Source organism: Bos mutus, chromosome 1, assembly GCF_027580195.1.
Source record: "Bos mutus isolate GX-2022 chromosome 1, NWIPB_WYAK_1.1, whole genome shotgun sequence".
Taxonomy (NCBI): domain Eukaryota; kingdom Metazoa; phylum Chordata; class Mammalia; order Artiodactyla; family Bovidae; genus Bos; species Bos mutus.
The window spans coordinates 129,723,319-129,749,342 of NC_091617.1; the positions used below are offsets into that span (position 1 = coordinate 129,723,319).

General features: G+C 39.1%; 1 protein-coding gene across 5 annotated transcripts in view; it reads right to left on the reverse strand.

Annotated features, from left to right (window-relative positions):
- Positions 1 to 26,024, reverse strand: part of ARMC8 (armadillo repeat containing 8) — a 108,939-nt gene that overhangs the window by 64,968 nt on the left and 17,947 nt on the right. For 4 of the 5 annotated variants that reach the window (XM_005908928.2, XM_070375745.1, XM_005908926.2 and 1 more), the window contains exons 2-3: positions 12,864 to 12,940; positions 685 to 756 (exon numbers count right to left, since the gene is read on the reverse strand). In XM_005908928.2, coding sequence (XP_005908990.1) covers positions 685 to 756; positions 12,864 to 12,940 — 149 coding nt within the window. The remainder of the gene's footprint in view (positions 1 to 684; positions 757 to 12,863; positions 12,941 to 26,024) is intronic. The other variant, XM_070375752.1, reaches the window with a different exon arrangement.

Consider the following 26,024-nt stretch of genomic DNA (forward strand, 5'->3'; position numbering starts at 1 on the left):
AAGAAAGGCTGCTGACAGCTTTACAGTTATCAATGGTTGATTATAATATAAACAACAAAACCATTAAATAATCCTACATTAAAAGACAGGAAAGAAAAAAGAGAAGAGAGAAAACCAAAACATTTAAAAATTCAGAATGAAAAATTTATAACTGCACATAAAACTTAATTCTGGGTAGCAAAGGCAAAGAAGCAGTTAAACAATTGTCACTGTCTGCCAAAAAGAAGCTTAATAGCTTCATCAGAAGACATGAAACTTTCTATGTAAATTTAAATGCCAGCAAATTCTAAAACTAGAAAAGCAGGGTCAAAAAAAAATTTTTTTTTTTAATTTTAAAAAGGGTTTTGAGAATCCTAAGAAATTATTATCCAATCATATAAAAGTTGCCAGAGCTCTGAGGAGACAAGGAAGAATCAGGTTGATGTACACTGCTTATCTACCCAACGTGTCCTTTTATGGCAGGGTCAATGATCTTCCCAAACCTCTAAAAGGTATTCATATATTCCATTCCCTGGTACCTTATTTTTTTTTTTAAGAGATGCTTCATATACTTCAAAGCATTTATTTAAAAAAAAAAAAAAGTAGGACAGACAATACAGAAAAAAGATGAGTCTTATGATTGAGAATGAGAACACATCTGAAACTTCATATGAACAGCAGAAAAGGGGATGGTAGCAAACTTACCTTGGAACAGCTCCTAAAACAATGAGGTTGGCTTTCTGCTTGTTGTTTCCAATTACAGCATTTTTCATGTCTCTGAATTCAAGGAAAAGAGAAAAGGGTAAGATGTGTTGAGGTACTAATTTATCTTTATTTTACAGCATCTTGGACTGTCAAGTACAGATGTTAGTGACAAAGTAAAACCCTGACGCTTCTCCACTTGGACTGCTAACCAGGACAGAGACAGGGCTGTGCAAACCTGGGGCTATGAAACAGGAGGGCAGTGGAGGGGGAGTAAGAGACAGCTTGCGAATCAGCAAAAGACTTTCAATACAAAGAAAGCCGAGTTCTTAAAAAAAAAAAAAAGGCCACCAATCTTTTGAATAAAAAGAAACACAGGCCATCTTCTCATGTATAGCTCTGGCAGTAGGCAGTAAAAGCAGCCAGCCCAAGGAATGGACCTGACCTTGTTTCAGGGACCATGATTTTACTTTCCTCTTTTTCTGACTTCCTTGGACTGAATATTTCCGTGATTCCATTTTATCTCCTTTATTGTCTGACTAGCTGTACCTCTTTGGGTTTTGTTTTGTTGTTTTGTAGTGGTAGATTTACAGTTTACAATATGTACCTTTTAACTTATCACAGTCTTCAAGGGATAGTGTCCTACTTCATGTGAACTATAAGAGCCTTGCAAATATACTTCCATCTTCCCATTCATTCTTTGACCTGCTGTTATACATCTTTGAACTAGTTAGAAACAACATGATATATTGTACTATTTTTTTTGGCTGCATCATGAGGTTTGAGGGATTTTAGTTTCCCCACCAGGGATTGGACCCCTGCAGTGAAAGTACAGAGTCCTAACCACTGGACAGCCAGGGAATTTTCTATATTGTACAATTTTTGCTTAAACTGTCACTTTTAAGGAGATTAAAAAATACGAAAACATCTTTTATTTAAAGATATTTACTTGTTTGGCTGCACCAGGTCTTAGTTGTGGCATGTGAGATCAAGTTCCCTGAACAGGTATTGAACTGCAGCCCCCTGCATTGGGAGCACAGAGTCTTAGCCACTGGACCACCAGGGAAGTCCCAGAAAATATCTTTTATATTTCCCATTTATTCACCAGTATTTTTTACTCTTGCTACACTCAGATCTCCATTTCTCTGGGAGTGAAACTCTTTTTCACAATAAGAGTATCTCTGTCAATGACCAGTTGGTTCACAAACACATGGTTGTTCTCAAAGGACAGGCAGAGAAAAAATAAACAGCTCAAAATAAGCCCAGTACTTGGAGAAGGAAATGGCAACCCACTCCACTATTCTTGCCTAGAGAATCCTGTGGATGGAGGAGCCTGGTGAGCTGCTGTCCATAGGGTCGCACACAGTCGGACACGACTGCAGCGACTTAGCATGCATGCATTCATTGGAGAAGGAAATGGCAACCCACTCCAGTATTCTTGCTGGAGAATCCCAGGGACGGAGGAGCCTGGTGGGCTGCCGTCTATAGGGTCGCACAGAGTCGGACATGACTGAAGGACTTAGCAGCAGCAGCAGCAAGCCCAGTACTAATAAAATGTTTAACAAAAAAAAAAAACAAAAACTTAAGGTAATTGGTCAGTAGTGCTATCTTAATATAAAAACTCTATGGTTCTCAAACCTTCTTCTTCTTGTGGAAGAAGGCATCAGAGCCTCCCAGGGATACTTCAGAAGTTTATGAAGGTGTCTGGAAATTTCTGGCCATAGTTTTAAAACAGAAAGCAGTTTTTGCACAATCTTCAAGAAAACTGTACTTTTCAGTATTGTACCTGCCTTGTAAATAAAAGGGAGATTAAACTTTTTATTAAAAGTTACTTCATTTTGAAAATCAAATAAGTGGCACTCATGGTAGATGGGGTCATCAATACCATACCAATATTAGTCCACAGTTACAGCTCTTGCTTTCATACCTCACTGAGTTTTCTAACATGATCATGCTTAAGCACTAACATATTGAAACATTATAAGTTATCTTTCTTTCGTATGCCAAAATACTTGCTGAGCATCTCTCCTAACTTCTCTTTTAGGTGGCAGAGCTCTACAACATATAGAAACTTTTTGTCAACCATTAAAGTTATACTCCTAAAAAAGTCCTGTAATTGGCAAACTATGATCTTAAAGAAAATCAGGATAGAAAACCAGGGGTAGGGTTGGGGGTGGGTGTGGAGAGGGAGTTATTAAAATCAATGACTTCATGTTATTGTCAGCTTGTGTTTCCAATACCAACCAATTTCATCAGCATTAAAAACCCTGGTAACGATAATACCCCTCTCCTTAATTATCTTTTTTTATTATTACAGGAAAGTGCTGTTATGATGTGGTGGTCTGCTGAAAGCTGATCCTCCCCATAAGGCTTTGAATAGCATTTTCACAAGTCTTGAGCCAAACGCTGTACTTGTTAGGCTTCTTCCTATAGCTCAGTGCTTGAGGGCCTTCTCTCTCTCTCTCTCTCTCTCTCTCTAGAATATCCCTCAGATCTTCCATATGATTTATAGCAGATAAGCAGGAGTATTTTGTTAGTTTGTTTGCTCATGAGAACTAAATTGAATGAAGCTTACTATGGTTTTAACCAAGCTCTGATATATGATTTTAAAATTCATGTCATATCGAAGCTTCACTGAGCAAAATATAGTTAATGAGAGACTGCACATCTAGGCTCCTGCCTCCTTATAGATGCCTGCCGTTTTCTTAGAAACTTACTTCCCGGTTGTCAGCTTACAGACGCTAACCTAGCAGTCTGTCATTTTCTTTCTTCTTCTCTTCTCTTAATGTGTTCTGCCTATACTAACGCAGCACATTCATGCATCCGGTAGCTTACTGAAAGTTTATTTTTGCCAGGTGCCATTCTAGAGGCTTTCTATTATGGAATTTCTAATTCTAACATTTTCCCAGATTTCTCCCCATTCTTCCTAAACTGAGCAGAAATGAGTGTCCCTAACCTTATAAATACAACCCAAATATCTGAAACCATGCCAGAGTAAATGTTTTTATAGACAAAAGCAAACAAAACTCCTCCAAAACCAATTTTCCAATTTCCTTACTAGTTTGAAAAATGGACATGAAGGAGGCAGCTGGTAGTTATAGAGTAAATGCAGACTAAAGAGAACACAATTAAAATGTACCAGTGGGCCTTTTCTGGCGGTCCAGTGGTTGAGACTCCGCAAGCTAATACCGCAGACATGGGTTCGACCCCTGGTTTGGGAAGATCCTGCATGCCATGGGGCAACCAAGGCCATGTGCCACAACTACTGAGCCTGCGTGCTACCACGACGGAAGCCTCTGCACCTAGAGCCTGTGATCAGCAACAGAGGCCACTGCAATGAGCAGCCCACGCACTGTGACGAAGAGTAGTCCCCGCTCGCCACAACTAGGGAAATCCCGAGTGCAACAGTGAAGACTCAGCATAGCCAAAAAATGAATAAATAAATAAATTTAAAAATAATTAAATGGACCAATGTCTAAAGAAAACAATTCTTGCTCTAGCTCTAATAAGTAAATATTATCTATACTAAAGAAGAGATGTTAATGCCCTGCAAATCAATTATATTTAGTCATTAATATAAAAGGATACCAGAAGATCATTTCTATGAAAGAGTTAAAGACTGCAAGAGACAATAATCAACACATATATTCATTTTTAGCAGACCTAAGTACAGTGTTAGATTCAATTTCAGAGCCAGCCAAATGAAGCTTCTTTCAGTTTCCAGAGTGTAGCTACTCTCTCTCTCATTTCCTTATCATCCCCTCCCTGTATCATTCCTTGGCTACCTTTACTCATCTTTCAGGTCTGAGCTTATATGTCAGTGTCATCCTCCAGGAAGCATGCCCTGACAACTCCCAGGTCTGGGTAAGTATCCTTCCTAGTGCTCTTTATCATAGCACACTCATTACTTTTTTCCTCTTCAGAGGCAAGAAACCAGTATGATCTGGAAATATCAGAGAAATTACTATCAATGGATCACAAAACATACCATACAGAAATCCATATTTTTGTAAACGAGAAACTCACAATTATAAAGATGGGAGCACAACAAAACTATGCAAGATTTATACATTGCTCTGAAGTTTACAAAGCATTCCATACCTATTATTTAATCTTCATCACAACCTTAAGTAATATTAACCCCATTTTACAGATGAGGAAACTAAGACTCAGGTTTGGGGCACTTCTCAGAGCCCCATAATAAATAATAGAGCCATTCTCAACCCATGTCTTTTATGCCAAGTGTTTTTTTCCATCATCTCCAGCATATCAGGCATTCAGAACAAACTGACTGAAAAGACAAAAGAACTCAGTAAATGTATTTCTTTTTTCTCCTGTCCTTCAATTTATATAAAATAAAAGCCTGTCTTTTAGTCAAAGACATCCTTTTCCTAGTAGATCAAAAAAATATAATCTCATGTCCACCAGTCTTTAATACTGATGGTGGGAGGGGAATGTCCTGCTTATACACTACTGAAATTCAATGATTTTTATTTTTTTTTTTGGCTCAGCACTGTGCAAGGCTCTATGAAGGATACAAAAGCATCACATAAAGAGATGCCTGACCTGAAGAGTTTACAATCTTCTTGAGGAGACAAAAGTAACACTAACAACTAATCACTAAGGCAGTGACATTTTATAAACAGTGTGCTTAGAGGGTTGAGAAAAGGAGATAGGACAAGCTTAACAGGTTTCAAGGCAATGGTAGGAACTAAGATGAACTAGCTTAGGAAATGGCTAGGATTTAGGTAAGTGGATAAGGAGGGCAAAGGGGATCATATTGGAAATGGAATATGGCATATTTCTGGGGCAGTACTAGGAGCCAGGACTGAAAAGAAGATTCCTTTTAAGGTGGGAACATTAAGCCTGGAACAAAGTTAGAAAAGTGACAGGGGGAAGAGACAAACTAAAGGGAGATGAATTTAAGAGAAATCATGTTCTTGATCAGAAAAAGGACATGAAGGAAGCAATGACAAAGGAGGATAAGCTGAATGTGGAACAGATTGGAATACAATAATTCTAGAGTCAAGAGTAGCAATTAAATGGCTGATGCCCTTCCTTTGTGGCCCCAAGACCCCCTGTGCTTATCATTATCACAACATTCACTAATCAGACTGTAGTGAACTATCTCTTTAGCTATCTGGTTCCTGCATTAGACATTCCCCAGAGCAGTGACCACGTGCACAATGCACAACGCCTACCTAGCACCTGATTGGCATTCAGGGTTTGTTACAGAAATTACTCCACCCAGGTATCCGGTTATATGAGACTGACTAAGTAGCAGCCACAGGAATCATTAATAGAGAGGACATCTTAAGGAAGCAGTTAATAAGATGATTTTATAAGCAGAGAGAAAGTGACATATGACATGTCTTAAATGACTACTTCAAGTCTGGGTGCCTGGGTGCAGGGAACACAGAAAGCTTGGAGAATAATTCCCTTAGCAAGACAAGGATCTATCTTGACTTTATACATACTGAATTATCTTTGAAGATAAGAATATCCAGATAGAAAAGCTAAAATGTAAGCCTTGGGGACAGTTTACTCTTTGAGGATGGGAGAAAAGGAGCCAATATTAAGATGTTATAGAAATACATTTGTCAGGGAACATTTTCAGCTAACATCTAGCTTAAATCTTAAACTTGACCATTAATAAGTAGACTCAAAATGTGGCCACTTTTACATGGAGGCTAATCTTTCAAATTCCTTTCTTTGCTCTTTTGGTGAATAATTTTTAGCATGGTAGAGAAAAAGATCTTGAATATGAAAGCAACATATATAATACTTAATATAGCATACATGTAAACCAGAGTATTATGATATGTGATCAAAACCAAGAGAGAAAATAAAACCACATGTTGCCATTTAAATAGTAGAAAAAGCAAAATAATAATAATTGGAATCTAGACCCATTGGAAAAACAAAGTCTAAGTCAATAAAGTATGAGCATATTTATTCCTAAAAAGTCAAAATAGCATAAATTTTAACTGAAAACCTAATTAGCATCTAAAAATAGAAAATTATATTTAAAATCATTGAAGGCTAGAGCCAAAAACTAAAGATCAATGATGTCATTTTCATTCTGAACCAGTATGACTTTTCACTTACCTGAAAGCAGCTCTTATTTGGAATATGTACATTCATTCTTGATCTAATCAGTGTGAAATAGCCAAAAAGTGGGAGAAGGCAATGGCACCCCACTCCAGTACTCTTGCCTGGAAAATTCCATGGGCGGAGGAGCCTGGTAGGCTGCAGTCCATGGGGTCTCTAAGAGTCAGACACGACTGAGCGACTTCCCTTTCACTTTTCATTTTCATGCATTGGAGAAGGAAATGGCAACCCACTCCAGTGTTCTTGCCTGGAGAATCCCAGGGACAGGGGAGCCTGGTGGGTCACACAGAGTCGGACATGACTGAAGCCACTTAGCAGCAGCAGTAGCCAAAAAGTACAGTAGATATGGAAAACTACAATCTCAGTATAAAGTCTGACCAATTTATGAAAACTAACTTTTTACAAGACATAAGGAAAAAAATACATATTTATGGGTAGCTACAATAAGGTAACAGGATAAACACTCTAACAAAATTATTTGGACTTGGAAAATTACAAACATACTCACTGTTCTGACCCTGTAATAATAATTGCTATGATGTTCTTTCTGGAGAATGTAACATCCAAATATCCAAGTACAAGAAGCATTCTAATAACCAACAGGTTAAGGAATGAAAGTCTTCATATTCCAATTAGAATAACCATTACCGCATGTAAACTGTCAATTTTAAAAGGATTAGATAATGATGATCTATTATTCAAACTAAAGTTATTTTTAATATAAGGCTTTGATTCAGCAGTCACTTGAGACTTATAGTGAACTTCAACTCAAGGCATTTATTATGCAACTGCTGCTGCTGCTGCTGCTAAGTCGCTTCAGTCATGTCCGACTCTGTGCGACTCCAGAGACGGCAGCCCACCAGGCTCCCCCGTCCCTGGGGTTCTCTAAGGAAGAATACTGGAGTGGGCTGCCATTTCCTTCTCCAATGCAGGAAAGTGAAAAGTGAAAGTGAAGTTGCTCAGTTGTGTCCGACTCCCAGCGACCCCATGGACTTCAGACTACCAGGCCCCTCGGTCCATGACTGGAGTGAGTTGCCACTGCCTTCTCTCTACTATATGTATAAACTGAACAAAATTAAGAACTGACAGTAATTTAATTCATTCTTATAAACAAATTACTCTGAGGTGTATATTTTTGGAATGTAAGGAGTATCAGCTACAGTTTTGATTTGTATAAACACTAGTTCAGAAATTAAGAGCTGTATTTAACTCTGTCTTGTCAATATATGGTCACAAATCACCTTACATTCTCCAAAAATGAAAAGTGCAATGTAATAACTGTACTAATAAATGCCAAAATATTTTTATAGTACATTAATAAATATTTTTAACATATGTAATCATGCCAAAGAACATAAAAAATGTGTTAGAACATTATGAATATGCAAGCATACAGTTAAGTGGCTTATAAATATGAAAAGATTTATATACACATATGCGTACAAATATTCCACTATTTTTTAATGTTCAAAGTTAATATAACATACATATACAAACAGCTTAAATATCTGGACACAAAACTATGTCAATTTGTTCTCATAATGTCTGGAAAATCTTGCTACTCTTTTAACCAGACTAAACTGTCTCAGGATACAAAGTTTTAAACAAGTAACTCTCAGGAATCACTCCGTTGCATTTGGTATTAAGGTCATCTTCACTCGTGTTTACCTGTAACACCTTTAAAAGTTCAAAGTTAACTTTTAACTGTTAAAATTAACTAACAGGATATTTCTTTTGAATTATCCTAAAACTTATCCTTTAACTTGAAATTTCCAAAAACCAGAGGCTTCATTTTTATGGCAGCTCATATTTTTAGCTCATGCAAGAAAATGGAAAGTGTCTATATTCTACTGAAACCAGAGGTATATATTTCCCTGAAACCAGAAAATGATGTACAGAAAAATCATTACCAAATGATTTCAGCAGTACATTAAAACACTTCAGAAGACACTTTTTAAAAACAGATACTTGATGAAAACCACACAATTCTACAGTATCCACAAATGCCTGCCTTAGTTTATCAGAAAGAGTTTGATTACCTAGTTATCTAGTTCTCTACTTTGATTCAACTTTGAAACTATAAAGCTAGCCACATTTGCTTATACTATCTTTTGCCTTTCAACATAGGGAATATCATCAACATAAGGCCGCATAGGGATACCTATTTTTTTCATGGAGAATCACTAAAGTAAAAACTATAGATTCAGGTGCTCTAACTTAGGTATGTCAAAAAGCACAATGTTTAAGCAGCTTTGATCTAAGATCTACAAAAATATTTCAACAGCTATTCTTCTGCAGCTATGAGATTTAACATGGTTGAGCTAACACCAGAGTAACTGCACCAAAAATATCTGTAACTGTTTTAAGTCACACACAGATCACCACACTAGAGGAAGCTCAAAATCTGCAATACAATGTAGCTTATGTGATGTACCTACTCTCTGTTGTAGTTGCAAAGGCTATACATTTATGACCTACACAGCTGACCTCCCTGTTCTCTCTGACTCCTATCTGACTCCAAACTACTCAGTTCTGCATTTGAAACCTCGCTTTTCAGGACCTAATTCTGTTTTCAAAGCTTTAATATACCCTCGTTGGTGGTCTAGTGGTTAAGATTCGGTGCTCTCAACCTTTAATATAATAGGACCATTCAAATATATGCTAAATACTGCATTATTAACAAAAAAAAGTTGTTCTACGATAAATCCTCAATCATCACTAACTAGGTAAAATGGTCCTTCACAACACAGGTTATCTACAAAGTTCCCTCTGTTTACAGGTAGGGCTATGGCTCTAACTCAACTGAGTAAATTAGCTACTGGTCATGATGAAAAGTTATAATTCATCTTTAATTTCTTCAATTTTGTTTTTCCCACTAGTGAAAAATCAGATAAATATTGCTAGAAAAATGATAGAACTCTTATAGCTAAAGCTAGTCAATTCTTTTATGCCTTTCTCACTGGATATTTTAGATTCAAAGCAGATTACTTCAGCCTCTGTTCTTTTCCTTCTCTAAAATTAGAAACCTACCTTTGGTTGTTTATGATCTGTGGCCACCTCCCTTCTACCTGCTTATTTTGGTCTAGTAATGGTCTCTGTATGAATGACTCAACAGTGGCTGTGTAATGTGTATTAAAAAAAAAGAACTGGTCAACTCTCTATTCCTAAACATCATTTTGGTTCCCTCTTTTTGTCTATCAATACTGTATTATTCTTATATTAGATAAGGTTACTTAAAAATGAATACAATGTTAAAAATGTGATTCACTTTTCATTCTCTTGACTATGCACAATTAATTTTCAGGCAGTAACAAAGTTCAGGCAAGAATTAAGTCAGAAAAATAATTTTTTCTCTCTGGGGTAAAGAAAGCTTTATCAAATCATACTACACACACCTCTAGAAGGCCATAAAGTGAAAGGACTTGGGTTGATCGGTCCATTTCAAGCTAAAAATAGATTTTAAAACTATAGGTAGCAATCAGGTTTACTGGAAAATGTTATCACTCACATTTTCTTATCTGAATCAAAAATTTCTAGCTCCTCTCCCTCTTCTTTCGGTGGGAATTGTTTTATCTCTTTGATATTTAATATCATGAGATATGATATTTAATATGATATTTAATATCAAGAGATAATGATATCTCTTTCTCTTCTTTGAAAAGAATCATCTTACTTTTGAAGTTGTTTTAAATTAGGGCTGATAACTACTAACCACTGAAGTGCCAATTTGTGGGTATCCACAACATACCAGGTACTAAATTTTATATTTCTGACTTAATCCTTAACAACTTGGCAAGATGGGCAGTATTACTCTCCCTTTACAGATGATAAAGTTGAGGCTCAAGGAAATGAGATAACTTGCCCAAGCATTACACTAGGAAAGGACTGTACTAGGAAATATCAGAGGCAGGTATTTAACTTACAGTTGTCCAGCTTGAAAGCCCATATTCTTTCTACTCTACTACCCCTCCCTCCCCCAAAACCTTTCTTATCTTCTTAGCTGACAGCTAAGTGTCTGAGACTTGACAATTTCTTAAGAGGCATTAAGTTTATCAAACTATATGTTAGTTGGTTTGTAATAATACAGTCTTCCCAGTGTTTTTTATGCTTTATTTGATATTTTATCACCTTTCAAGAAGCTATGATATCTTTGGGTAAATGAGAAATTTCTAACAGTGACAATTAACACTTGAATTAGCTACATATATGAGACACAACTCAAGATACAAGTCTTTCATGATGAATCCTTAACTGAGAAATTTAGCTTTTCTCCTAAACAACCACAGTAGCAGAAATAATTAAAACAACAACAACAATAACATCTTCTATCATTTACTGAACACTTAATGAGTTTGACATTTCCAACTGAACTGTTTATTGAGGAATCTTAAGTGATATCCAGGATTGTCAATTGGCTTTGTATGGGGGGAGTGTCTGCTTGTCTAAGAAAGCATATCAGTTTCACCTATCCCTTCAACTAATATGTGTGTGTGAAGTAAAGTGAAGTGAAGTCGCTCAGTCGTGTCCTACTCTTTGCGACCCCATGGACAGTAGCCTACCAGGCTCTGCCGTTCATGGGATTTTCCAGGCCAGAATACTGGAGTGGGCTGCCATTTCCTTCTCCAGATTTAACAGATGGATTTAATACCACTTACCCTGGTATTAATCAAACTAGACTTACAGGGGTTGATTAAATCATTATAAAGTCTAGCCTAGTTAAAAAGATAAAGGCAAAGTTAACATAATGAGAAAACAAGAAATACCATCTCCTGTCTCTGTAAACTGAGAAGACATGAAAAGAAGGTGTTAAGTATCCCACGTGGGTCTCCATTCAGCTCCTCCTCACCTTTCCTTCTAGCTCAGTTTGAATAGTTAAGCAGCCTTGCTTGTTTATCTTGCCTCTACTTTAGAAATAAACCACTCCCTCCAAGACATCCCTTATATATAGCCCCCCCCCTTTTTTTTTTTGGAAAGTGGGGGCTGAGCATCGAATAAGAATGAACAGTCAGTAGAAACTTCCATAAACAAAGCATCCTAGCTGTGCCAAGGTTGAGCAAGAGTTAAGCTAAAGATGCTCTCTTGCTGATAACACTAACAGGGTAAGAAGAAGAAAGGACAAGTGAGTGCCTCACTGATATCCCACATGTATCTCATCCTGTTACTTCTGGGGTCCTCCTTTCCCAGGACACAGCTCACTGCTATGGGTGCTCTGTGTTTCCCAACCCAATGAGTTGCCTTAGGCTAGACCTTCAATGCAAGAGACCTGGGTTTGATCCCTGGGTTGGGAAGAATCTCTGGAGAAGGGAAAGGCTACCCACTTCAGTATTCTGGCCTGGAGAATTCCATGGACTATATAGTCCATGGGGTCGCAAAGAGTCAGACACGACTGAGCAACTTTCATTTTCACCTTTTTCTTTCTTAGAAGTGGTGTGATAAGAGCATAAAAACCTGCTCTTAGGAGAAAGAATTCTTTCAATCATTTGCAATCTTACTGCACTCGTACCACCTAATTATTTTTAAGTATAATCACCTCAGATATGTTGCTTAAAAACATTTCCTCTCATTAAACATGAGGCAATTCTGGAGAAAAGATGGACATTAAGGTTATCAAGAGTTTATTTAAATTTTCTAATGACTGCTTTCTAAATCCTGATATTTAAAACATCACTAGGAAATCCAAACTTTATAGAGACCATCAATGAGTTAACCAAAAACAAAACAAAACCACCTCTAACCCCAATGACCTATTCTCCAGGCCTTTTCAAATGATAAAAGATCACCAATTTTACTCTCTTGCTTTTGCTGAATATTAAAGTAACAAAAACCTTCTCCAAACTAAACATTTTAAAAAATGTAAAGCAAGTATTCTACAAAAAAAAATGAAGCTAACCATGTCAGTTAACTACCCAACAGACAATTCTTTCCAGTATCATATTAAAGTCATGAATGTCAAGGGGTCTTTCCAAAACAGAAAAGTTATAACCCTGCATTTTCAGAATTATAATACTTAACAGATTCAAACATAAAACAAACAAGATTTTTTGATAGACTCTTAAATACATACTACTTACATGACACCTTGTAGAACTTTCTGGGGATCAGGGTCAAATAGCCTGTCAACATAGTGGCGACTGCTAGCTGTTACTTCCTAGAAAGTGGGGGGAAAAATTATGACATCTGAAGCCACGCAAATCACAAATTCACAGTATCACCTATAACATCAAATAGCTATATAATCTAACTTAAAGCAGAAGCATTCAAATTTTTATATATACTTATCATATTAAATCAATCTGAGAAAATCTTGTGACAAGATAAAAAATAAGATGAGCAAGAAAGAGATACCCGGTTCTTACTAGCATAACTAGACAGTGAAACCTTTGTAGTGAGCACTGCAAGCTTTGCCAACAGAACTGAGCCTAAGTATTAAGAAGCAAGCAAGCTAAGTTTCTTAATTAAGTGCTGGATGTCACCTACATATGAAAAAAAGATAGGAATGTTGTTTCTGTTTATATCTACTAAAGGGAGGGAAAATCTGATCTCATCAAGGAAAAATGGGAAAGGACTTCATGAACAGTTTATGAAGGGTAGTCTTGGTGCAAGAGGAAGACCCTCAGAGTGACACAGAGGAGCTCTATTGCTAAGAAGCAGACATATGTAAAAAATAAAAACTAATATAAAGGAGTTGTTGTCACACTTTCTGTGAGAAAAAAAAAAATTAAAAATTAGGGTGATTTATCAGGTCCAAAAGAGCTCCCAGTCTGAATTGGCTAAAGCTGACCAGAAGGGGGAGGAATTAGAATATGAAGAACAAGGGAGACACTTACCTCCTTTTATTTGTATTTTGGGGTTTGCTCTATTATGTTATTTCCTGTAATACTTATTTGGGGGGTATACTTATTTTTATATTTAATTTTCAATGCTTAACATTATTTAAAACAAAGAACATATGTTTAAGAACCAGAAAGAAAGAACTTTTATCCCTTGCTGTTTCTTTCTGATGCCTGCTGGAATATGCTGCTCATATACTATCAACCATTAGCAATAAATTTTTATAGAGAGGAAGAAATACTTTTCCAGTTTACCCAGAATCCCTGATCAGAAAAGAGTTAACTGCCAAGACACAGTGTCAGCTTAAAATTCTGAGTCTCTGAAAATAACTCTGGAAAAAATTTCAGACAATATAGTTAAGCTAAAAATCAAAGTGTATGTTCATATTATGGGTCTGCAACAAAAATATCCTTATAGGCAACACAAATACCTATTTTTAATACATATTCCATTTATAAAGAACAAACTGGCAGCAAATAAAGACACACTGATGAAAATTCCTATGCCTAACAGGTAACATAAAGTACTTGCTAACGGGTCTGGTTTCCTCAAAATAATATACCCAAGAGCAAAATCCAGGATAAAACTGAAAACAGCATTCCCATAATACAGATATGTCTTCTCACTTCATCTGAGCACATGTGCTTTCCTGGCTTTCCAACAATGCTAAGTCCGTCTGAGAACTTCAGACTCTCAAGATTCCCTGCTATGTAAGGACTGATCTTTGATTTTACTGTTTGTCTCCACAGCTCTATATCTCTTGCCTCTCAATGTGGTTTTTAAAAAGGTACTTGGGTTTAAACCTATATTTTAAATAACACATTTCTCCCATTAACAACAAGTCTACTTCTCTGTACATTCATTTAATAAGCACTGCCTATCTATTAATAAGATATGCAAGGTACAGAGGAAAGCATTAAAGTTAAAAAAAAAAAAGGCACGGTCTCTCCCCTCAAAAATTCATATTCTATTGTAACTATGTTTACATGTTTATATTCCCTATTAGAATATAAAACAGATGTATACACAAATAAAGGTAGCACTTAGTTCAGTTCAGTCGCTCAGTCGTGTCCAACTCTTTGCGACCCCATGAATCGCAGCACGCCAGGCCTCCCTGTCCATCACCAACTCCCGGAGTTCACTGAGATTCATGTCCATCAAGTCAGTGGTGCCATCCAGCCATCTCATCCTCTGTTGTCCCCTTCTCCTCCTGCCCCCAATCCCTCCCAGCATCAGAGTCTTTTCCAATGAGTCAACTCTTCGCATGAGGTGGCCAAAGTACTGGAGTTTCAGCTTCAGCATCAGTCCTTCCAAAGAAATTCCAGAGCTGATCTCCTTCAGAATGGACTGGTTGGATCTCCTTGCAGTCCAAGGGACTCTCAAGAGTCTTCTCCAACACCACACTTCAAAAGCATCAAGTCTTCGGTGCTCAGCCTTCTTCACACTCCAACTCTCACATCCATACATGACCACAGGAAAAACTATAGCCTTGACTAGACGGACCTTTGTTGGCAAAGAAATGTCTCTGCTTTTGAATATGCTATCTAGGTTGGTCATAACTTTCCTTCCAAGGAGTAAGCGTCTTTTAATTTCATGGCTGCAGTCACCATCTGCAGTGATTTTGGAGCCCAAAAAAATAAAGTCTGACACTGTTTCCACTGCACTTCCATGAAGTAATGGGACCGGATGCCATGATCTTCGTTTTCTGAATGTTGAGCTTTAAGCCAACTTTTTCACTCTCCTCTTTCACTTTCATCAAGAGGCTTTTTAGTTCCTCTTCCCTTTCTGCCATAAGGGTGGTGTCATCTGCATATCTAAGGTTACTGATATTTCTCCCAGCAATCTTGATTCCAACTTGTGTTTCTTCCAGTCCAGCGTTTCTCATGATGTACTCTGCATATAAGTTAAATAAGCAGGGTGACAATATACAGCCTTGACGTACTCCTTTTCCTATTTGGAACCAGTCTATTGTTCCATGTCCAGTTCTAACTGTTGCTTCCTGACCTGCATACCTCAGATTTCTCAAGAGGCAGGTCAGGTGGTCTGGTATTCCCATCTCTTTCAGAATTTTCCACAGTTTATTGTGATCCACACAGTCAAAGGCTTTGGCATAGTCAATCAAGCAGAAATAGATGTTTTTCTGGAACTCTCTTGCTTCTTCCATGATCCAGCGGATGTTGGCAATTTGATCTCTGGTTCCTCTGCCTTTTCTAAAACCAGCTTGAACATCAGGAAGTTCACGGTTCACATATTGCTGAAGTCTGGCTTGGAGAATTTTGAGCATTACTTTACTAGCATGTGAGATGAGTGTAATTGTGCAGTAGTAGCACTTAGGAGAGTATTAATAAACTGAGAGAATCAGTGAAGACTTCTTAGAGGAGTTGGTTTTAGAAGATGAGTAAGAGTGCACAAGAATAGATAAGGAAAGAATCAGGGTCACAACCACAGCCATAAGGCGAGTGAAGCCAACACCCAAATACCATCAGCAAGGATACCAGTTGGCGGCACTGAAAAAGAAGGGGAGAGGGTAGAAAGGTAACTGCAGACTATAAAGCACAGAAGGTCAATCAATACGTAGCCAATAAGTGAAATGTTACACTGCCTTTGGGTCAAAGTTCTATGTTAGGTGCCAAAGAGATACAAGAGGAAGCTAAGGCAGAATTGTATAGAGCTTACACCTATAAAGGGGTTGGTCATATGTACAAAAATGGATCCTTCGAGCTGCCTACATAGTAGCAAGCTGAGAGGATATAGTCCGTTGTTCAAAGTGACTTTACTCTATGCTTCTGCTTAACATATTCATTTAGTTGTTTGTACAGGACATTTCTCATATTTCACTGCTTTCCTTTGTAGATCAAGCCATCTCTCCACTTTCAGCCCTCTTCTCTTGTCTTTCAAAAGGCAGCCTGGAGGGACTCCCCTGGTGGTCCAGTGGCTAAGACTCTTAAGCTCTCTCAATGCTAGGACCCTGAGTTTGATCCCTGATTGGGGAACTAGATCCCACATGCCACAACTAAGACCGTGCACAGCCAAATAAATAAATAAAAATAAATATTAAAAAAAAAAGGCAGCCTGAAAATAAAAGACTTTGAGAGAGAAGGCAATTGGTACAGATACTAAATAGGTGCTCAGAGAAAAAGTGACACTTGAGCAAAGAGTTGAAAAAGGTCAAGGAGTAAGTCATGCAGCTATCTGGGAGCAAAGCTTGTTAAGCAAAGAGAACAACAAATGCAAAGGCTCTGAAACGGGAAGTGTCTGAGGGGATCAAAGAACAGGAGGCTGTGACAGCTGGAGCAGAATGAGCAAAGGAGAAAACAGTAGGAGATGAGTGCAGAGAAGAGGGGCCAGATGGTAAAGAGCTGCGGTGTCCAATATGATAGCCACTAGCCTCATATGGCTATTGGACATTTGAAATGTGGCTAGAAGTTGAATTTAAAAATTTTAAATTTTAATTAATTAAAATTAAAAATGTAAAAACCAATGCTGGATTCAATTATTAGAAAACTTTTAAGACTGTTACTTGGGTATGTAAATCTACTTTCTACTAAATTTCACAAAACCTAAATACCAATCAAGTATTTCCAACCAAAATTTGGCATCAAAATTATGTAAAATACATACCAGATTTTTGAAGACTTGATATAAAAAAGTAAAACAATTTCATTAACAATTTCCTACATTAACTGTATGTTCAAATAATATTCTGTATATAGGTTTAAATTAGATTTAACATTAAAATTAACTTCATCTGTTTTCTTTTTATTTTTACAGCATGGTTGCTAGAAAATTTTAAATTATGTACGTGGCTTGCATTATTTTTCCACTGGACAACATTGGTATAGAGTCTTGTTGGTCATTTTAAGAATTTTTATTTTTATGGTGTGATTTGGGAAGCCATTAGACATGAACTGACTTGCTTTAAAAGGACTGCTCTAGTTGCAACTATAGAAACAGACAAATATGTGGGCTGGGCTAGGGAACAAAGCAGAGAGACTAGGTAAGAGGCTGTTTCAATAATCAGAAATGCTATTATTTCAGAGAGATAAAGGAAGTCTGGACTAGGGCAAGAGTTTTGGAGGTAGTAAGAGTCACTCAGATTCCAGATAAATGTTAAAGTTGAAATGACTATCAAATTGGATATGCTGGTGGAATAGATGAGGGACGTCAAAGAATAGAGGAGCCAAGGATAATACTTAAAGTTTCTACCTGAGCATCCAGAAAGACTGAGCTGCCAGTTACTGAGACGGGAAAGACTGTGGGAGATGCAACTCTGAGTGAGAAGATCAAAAGGTCAGTTTTTGTTAGAACTGAAAATTTTATTAGCCTTCCGTGAGAATGTCAAGTTACAGTTGAATATATGTCAAGAGGTTAGGAGAGACCTATTGAGTGGGAGATACAATTTAGGGAGATGAGTATAAACAGAAGTAGTATCAACAGGATAAGTTCACTTAGGATAAAGCAGAGCCAGAAGACTGAACTCTGAAGCACCTGAACAAGCAGCCAGTGTGATGGGAAGAAGTCTAAGAAGCCAGATAAAGGTAATGTTTTAAGAAGGGAGTAATCAATTATGCCAAATGCTATGGATGTGTAGCATAAGATAATAACTAAGACCTAAACGTTGGGTTGATGAGCTGACTATGGCTCAGATCATCAGCTTCTCATAGCAAGACTCCGGCTTAAACTAAAGAGAGTGGGGAAAACCACTAGGCCAGTCAGATACAACTTAAATCAAATCCCCTATGCATATGCAGGGGAGGAGACAAATAGATTCAAGGGATTAGATCTGGTACACAGTGTGCCTGAAGAACTATGGATGGAGGTCCATAATATTGTATAGGAGGCAGCGAACAAAACCATCCCAAAGAAAAAGAAAAGCAAGAAGGCAAAGTGGTCATCTGAGGAGGCTTTACAAATAGCTGAAGAAAGAGGAGAAGCAAAGAGCAAGGGAAAAAGGGAAAGGTACACCCAACTAAACGCAGAGTTCCAAAGAACAGCAATGAGAGACAAGAAGGGCTTCTTCAACGAACAGTGCACAAAAACAGAGGAAAACAACAGAAGGGGAGAGACTAGAGGTCTCTTCAGGAAAACTGGAGATACCAAGGGAACATTTTGCCCAGAGATGGGCATGATGAAGGACAGAAACAGTAGAGATCTAGTAGATGCTGAGGAGATCAAGAAGAGATGGTAAGAATACACAGAACTGTATAAAAAATAATCTTACTGAACCAGATAACTATGATGGTGTGGTTAGTCACCCAGAGCCAGACATCCAGAAGTGTGAAGTCAAATGGGCCTTAGGAAGCACTGCTGTTAATAAAGCTAGTGGATGTGATGGAATTCCAATAGAGCTATTCAAAATCCTAAAGGATGATGCTATCAAAGCATTGCACTCAATATGTCAGCAAATCTGGAAGACCCAACAGTGGTCACAGGACTGGAAAAGTCCAAATTCCCAAGAAGAGTAGTACTAAAGAATGTGCTAACCATCAAACAATTGCACTCATCTCCCATGCTAGTAAGGCCATGCTGAAAATCCTGCATACTAGGCTTCAGCACTATGTGAACCAAGAACTTCCAGATGTCCAAACTGGGTTTAGAAAAGGAAGAGGAAGCAGAGATCAATTGCCAACATTCACTGGATCATAGAGAAAGCTAAGGAATTCCAGAAAAACATCTACCTGTTTCATTAATGATGCTAAAGCCTTTGACCGTGTGGATCATAACAACTTCAGAAATCTCTTAAAGAGATGGGACTACCAGACCATCTTACCTGTCTCCTGAGAAACCTGTAAGTGCGTCAAGAAGCAACAGTTAGAACTCTGAATAGAACAACTGATTGGTTCAGGACTGAAAAAGAAGTACAACAAGGCTGTCTGCTGTCACCCTGTTTATTTAACCTATATGCTGAATACATCATGAGACATGCCAGGCTGGATGAGTTACAAGCTGGGAATAGAGATACGTAGGAGAAACATCAATAACCTCAGATATGCAGATGATACCACTCTAAATGGCAGAAAGCGAAGAGGAACTAAAGAGCCTCTTGGTGAGGGTGAAGGAGGAGAGTGAAAGAGTCTGCTTAAAACTAAATATTAAAAAAACTAAGATCATGGCACCTGGCCCCATTACTTCATGGCAAATAGAAGGGGAAAAGGTAGAAAGCAGTGACAGATTTCCTCTTTTGGGCTCTAAAATCACTGCAGATGGTGACTGCAGCCATGAAATTAGAGATGATTGCTTCTCGGCAGGAAAGTTATGACAAACCTAGACAGTGTATTGGAAAAAAGAGACATTATTCTGCCGACAAAGGTCCGTATAATCAAGGCTATGGTCTTCCCAGTGGTCACACACGGTTGTGAGAACTGGACTGTGAAGAAGGCCAGAGCGCCAAAGAATCGATGAATTCAAACTCTGGTGCTGGAGAAGACTCTTGAGAGTCTGGACAAGAAGGAGATCAAACCAGTCAATCTTAAGGGAAATCAACCCTGAATACTCATTGGAAGGACTGATGCTGGAGCTGAAGCTCCAGTATTCTGGTCACCTGATGCAAACAGCTGACTCACTGGTAAAGTCTCTGATGCTGGGAAAGGTTGAGAAGAAGAAGAGGGCATCAGAGGATGAGATGCCTGGATGGCATCAATGATGCAATGGACATGAACTTGGGCAAACTTCGGGAAGTGGTGAGGGACAGGGAAACCTGGCGTGCTGCAGTCCATGGGGTACCAAAGAATCAGACACGACTGGGCAACTGAACAACAATAACAAAAGTTGGATTCAGGAACATGGAGATCATCAATGATCTTGACAATAACAGTGTGTGCAGAGTGGTGGGGCCAAAGCTTGCTTGGGGAGGGTTAAGAGAGAATGGGTAAAGAGGAATTAGAGAAAGTAAATACAGACAACTCTTTCAAGGAGTTTCACTGTAAAGGAGAGAGAAGAGAGAAGTAGTTAGAAAGGTGAAGTCAGGAGAAGCTTTTTTTTTTTTAAGAAGGAATACATTAAAGCATATTTATTCATTGAGGGAATTTTTTTTATATAAAGAAAAACATGCTGCATTGGGGTAGGGGAAGAACTTCTGGAACAATGTTCATGAATAATTGCGAAGAAAGTGGATGTACTGACGAAGAAAAGCATGGAAAGTACAATCAGTTCACTTCAGTTCAGTCACTCAGTCGTGTCCGACTCTTTGCGACTCCATGAATCGCAGCACGCCAGGCCTCCCTGTCTATCACCAACTCGCGGAGTTCACTCAGACTCATGTCCATCGAGTCAGTGATGCCATCCAGCCATCTCATCCTCTGTCGTCCCCTTCTCCTCCTGCCCCCAATCCCTCCCAGCAGCAGAGTCTTTTCCAATGAGTCAACTCTTCGCATGAGGTGGCCAAAGTACTGGAGTTTCAGCTTCAGCATCATTCCTTCCAAAGAAATCCCAGGGCTGATTATTTTCAGAATGGACTGGTTGGATATCCTTGCAGTACAAGGGACTCTCAAGAGTCTTCTCCAACACCACACTTCAAAAGCATCAAGTCTTCAGCGCTCAGCCTTCTTCACACTCCAACTCTCACATCATACATGACCACAGGAAAAACCATAGCCTTGACTAGACGGACCTTTGTTGGCAAAGAAATGTCTCTGCTTTTGAATATGCTATCTAGGTTGGTCATAACTTTCCTTCCAAGGAGTAAGCGTCTTTTAATTTCATGGCTGCAGTCACCATCTGCAGTGATTTTGGAGCCCCCAAAAATAAAGTCTGACACTGTTTCCCCATCTATTTCCCATGAAGTGATGGGACCAGATGCCATGATCTCAGTTTTCTGAATGTTGAGCTTTAAGCCAACTTTTTCACTCTCCTCTTTCACTTTCATCAAGAGGCTTTTTAGTTCCTCTTCACTTTCTGCCATAAGGGTGGTGTCATCTGCATATCTGAGGTTATTGATATTTCTCCCGGCAATCTTGATTCCAGCTTGTGTTTCTTCCAGTCCAGCGTTTCTCATGATGTACTCTGCATATAAGTTAAATAAGCAGGGTGACAATATACAGCCTTGACGTACTCCTTTTCCTATTTGGAAACAGTCTGTTGTTCCATGTCCAGTTCTAACTGTTGCTTCCTGACCTGCATACCTCAGATTTCTCAAGAGGCAGGTCAGGTGGTCTGGTATTCCCATCTCTTTCAGAATTTTCCACAGTTTATTGTGATCCACACAGTCAAAGGCTTTGGCATAGTCAATCAAGCAGAAATAGATGTTTTTCGGGAATTCTCTTGCTTTTTCCATGATCCAGCAGATGTTGGCAATTTGATCTCTGGTTCCTCTGCCTTTTCTAAAACCAGCTTGAACATCAGGAAGTTCACGGTTCATGTATTGCTGAAGCCTGGCTTGGAGAATTTTGAGCATTATTTTACTAGCGTGTGAGATGAGTGCAATTGTGCAGTAGTTTGAGCATTCTTTGGCACTGCCTTTCTTTGGGATTGGAATGACCTTTCCAGTCCTGTGGCCACTGCTGAGTTTTCCAAATTTGCTGGCATACTGAGTGCAACACTTTCACAGCATCATCTTTTAGGATTTAAAATAGCTCCACTAGAATTCCATCACCTCCACTAGCTTTGTTCATAGTGATGCTTTCTAAGGCCCACTTGACTTCACATTCCAGGATGTCTGGCTCTAGGTCAATGATCACACCATCATGATTATCTGGGTCGTGAAGATCTTTTTTGTACAGTTCTTCTGTGTATTCTTGCCACCTCTTCTTAATATCTTCTGCTTCTGTTAAGTCCATAGGATTTCTGTCCTTTATCGAGCCCATCTTTGCATGAAATGTTCCCTTGGTATCTCTAATTTTCTTGAAGAGATCTCTAGTCTTTCCCATTCTGTTGTTTTCCTCTATTTCTTTGCATTGATTGCTGAGGAAGGCTTTCTTACCTCTTCTTACTATTTTTTGGAACTCTGCATTCAGATACTTATATCTTTCCTTTTCTCCTTTGCTTTTCACTTCTCTTCTTTTCACAGCTATTTGTAAGGCCTCCCCAGACAGCCATTTTGCTTTTGTGCATTTCTTTACCATGGGGATGGTCTTGATCTCTGTCTCCTGTGCGATGTCACGAACCTCATTCCATTGTTCATCAGGCACTCTATCTATCAGATCTAGGCCCTTAAATCTATTTCTCACTTCCACTGTATAATCATAAGGGATTTGATTTAGGTCATACCTGAATGGTCTAGTGGTTTTCCCTACTTTCTTCAATTTAAGTCTGAATTTGGCAATAAGGAGTTCATGGTGTGAGCCACAGTCAGCTCCTGGTCTTGTTTTTGCTGACTGTATAGAGCTTCTCCGTCTTTGGCTGCAAAGAATATAATCAATCTGATTTTGGTGTTGACCATCTGGTGATGTCCATGTGTAGAGTCTTCTCTTGTGTTGTTGGAACAAGGTGTTTGCTATGACCAGTGCATTTTCTTGGCAAAACTCTATTAGTCTTTGCCCTGCTTCATTCCGTATTCCAAGGCCAAATTTGCCTGTTACTCCAGGTGTTTCTTGACTTCCTACTTTTGCATTCCAGTCCCCTATAATGAAAAGGACATCTTTTTTGGGTGTTAGTTCTAAAAGGTCTTGTAGGTCTTCATAGAACCGTTCAACTTCAGCTTCTTCAGCATTACTGGTTGGGGCATAGACTTGGATCACTGTGATATTGATTGGTTTGCCTTGGAAACGAACAGAGATCATTCTGTCATTTTTGAGATTGCATCCAAGTACTGCATTTCGGACTCTTTTGTTGACCATGATGGCTACTCCATTTCTTCTGAAGGATTCCTGCCCCCACAATAGCCAGAGGCAATTAATCAGGTGGATATGGTGGTGAAAGCTTGTGGACATTCTCTCCGATTATTTCTATTTTTTTAAAGTTAAAATGGTGGGGATGGATGGGAGGGTGGGTGAAGAAAAAGACGAGAATAAGACACTGTATGGGCCAGAAAATATATCAGCGCTGCCAGGCAGCACTTAACCTTCCTGAGGCTCATGATTATGAATTTAAAGTGAGACCAGTCAGCACGGCTGTGTTTTTCTCCAACTACATTTAAATATACAGAAGTAGGCATGAATAAGAGAGCTGGGTTTAATCAGAGCTGGAATTTCACCAGGCAAGGATGACAAAGCCAGAGGAAGAGGTCAGCTGAGTTGAGAGTATATGCAAGATTGTGATTATGACAGGCCTCCTGAAGACCAGTGAAAGAGTGGTAGAATTAATACAATGCAGGTGACAAGGGAACTGAGAAGGGTTGCAGGTGTTCGGGTAGTAGGAGGAATGGTTAGGGAGGACAGAAGGTGGTGGCCAGGATGTGAAAAATTGAGATTATGAAGGGATTTTAGTTAGTGAAGGGATTTAGTTATTACATCAACGTCAAGGTCTAGGAAAAAACCATGAGGACAAATACCTCAAGGTAGGACAGAGGATATGATCACTGGAGAAGTCTAGAATTTTAGAAAAATTATCTATATAGTTAGTGAAATTTGCATAAATTACCACAGAAATAGTGCTAGGGAAAAAGTGATCACGAGCTAGGAGCTCAAATCTTAAAAGAAATGAGGGGGACTGATCCAGAAGATCTATGCTCATACTCAGTCACTCAGTTGTGTCTGACTCTTTGCAACCCCATGACCTGTAGCCCACCAGGCTCCTCTGTCCATGGAATTTTCCAGGCAAGAATACTGGAGGGGGTAGCCATTCCCTTCTCCAGGGGATCTTCCCAACCCAGGGATGAAACCCACATCTCCTGTGTCTCCTACATGGGCAGGAGGATTCTTTAGCACTGTGCCACCTGGGAAGCCAGGGGATCTATCGATGACTACAACAAGGTAGAGTCTGGTGAGATGCAGAGCTGGAACATTCAGAAAAAGGGAAGAGAGGGGTCTGAAAAGATCCATGAGAACAATTCTCTCCTGTACCTCCTGGAGATATGAGGGACATGGGAAGGAAAAGAGCCACCAGCTGAGAAGACTGCAGGAGAAAACTGAGGAAAGGGATGTCAACAAGTGAAAAGCTCAGTTTCAGTCGAAACAGAAGGATGAGGGAAATGTTTGGAGAAGAGGCTGAGGACAAGGGAAATCCCATGAAAGAAGGAGAGAGGCAAGGAATCTGGCTAGAAAAGTAAATGGAGATACATGGGCAAGAGGAAGGACCCTAGAGTCCTGGGCTTCTTGTGGAGGTTAATGTAAACAGAGAATAAGAGTTTAATCTTGATGAGCTGGAGGGAAGGATGAGTGTGGCTGTGATACTGGGGTCGGCAGGGGTGAAGAGAACCTGGGGGCTCTTTCATTCTTGCCAGCAACAGTGTGGATTTTGGTGAGGGACAGTTTCATCTGGGCACGTACTTACTCCTGAAATATGAAAAGCACTAGAGTTCCTTCCTCCCTCCTTCCCACAGAGGCCAAAAGGCTAGAGTTTCCGATGATCTGTCCTTTCAAGAAGTGGCTTCACCCTCACTTCAAAACACCAATACCCTTTCAACTGTAGTTATAGCTTTCAGAAGCTGGAAGGGATTGTACACAGTGATGCTCCATCCTCCCCACCAAGAGAGCAGATGTGCCAGGGAGCCAGCTGAAGCTCAGGGTACAGTCTGTGCCCATGAAGGAGAGCAATGCTAGCCAGGGTCACACTATGACCTCTGCCTTTTGGCACAAGGCTTCAAACAAAAGGCCTAGTAAGCCCTCAAAACCGAGCTCTAAACTCCTTTTACCCATTCAAAGCTTCAGAAGCCACCGCAAATGTATTAAAAACCTGTTCCATTTCTATGCTTAATAGCACCCCTCCAAATTATGGGAATATGTACACAGATCCCTTCAAGCGGAAAGTTTATATATGCCAAATCTGTGAACTAGTGTTAATTCTAAGTAGAGCTGAATGTACACATGTATGAACAGGTATTAAACATTAAAGAAAGATGAGACGCTTGAAACAAATTTCTTTTTGAAGGAAGACAGAAACAAGTTGTATTCCACTGTGGAGAACTATTATGTGGAAGCAATTTCCCTTTTATAAGGTGACAGGCAGTCTCTGAGATAGCCCCAGCGATCCCACTTTCTCAAATTCAAGTCCTGTGTGATGTCTCCCCTTGAGTGAAGACTGGTCATAGTGACTTGATTCTAGCAAGAAAGCAGCGGAAGTGATATAATGTCATTGCAGAGCTCTCCCTCTGTGTGTGTCCATGTCTGTGTCTGTCTGTCCCTCCCTCTGTCAAAAGCCAGCTGCCTTGTTGCAAGCTGCCCCATGGAGAGGTCCACATGGCATGGAACTAAGGGGAGCACCTGGCCAAGAGCCAGTAAGGAACTGAGGCCCTCAGGTCAACAGCCCATGTGGAACTAAATCCTGCCAAAAACCCTGTGAGTGAGCTTGGAAGTGTAGGGCCCCTC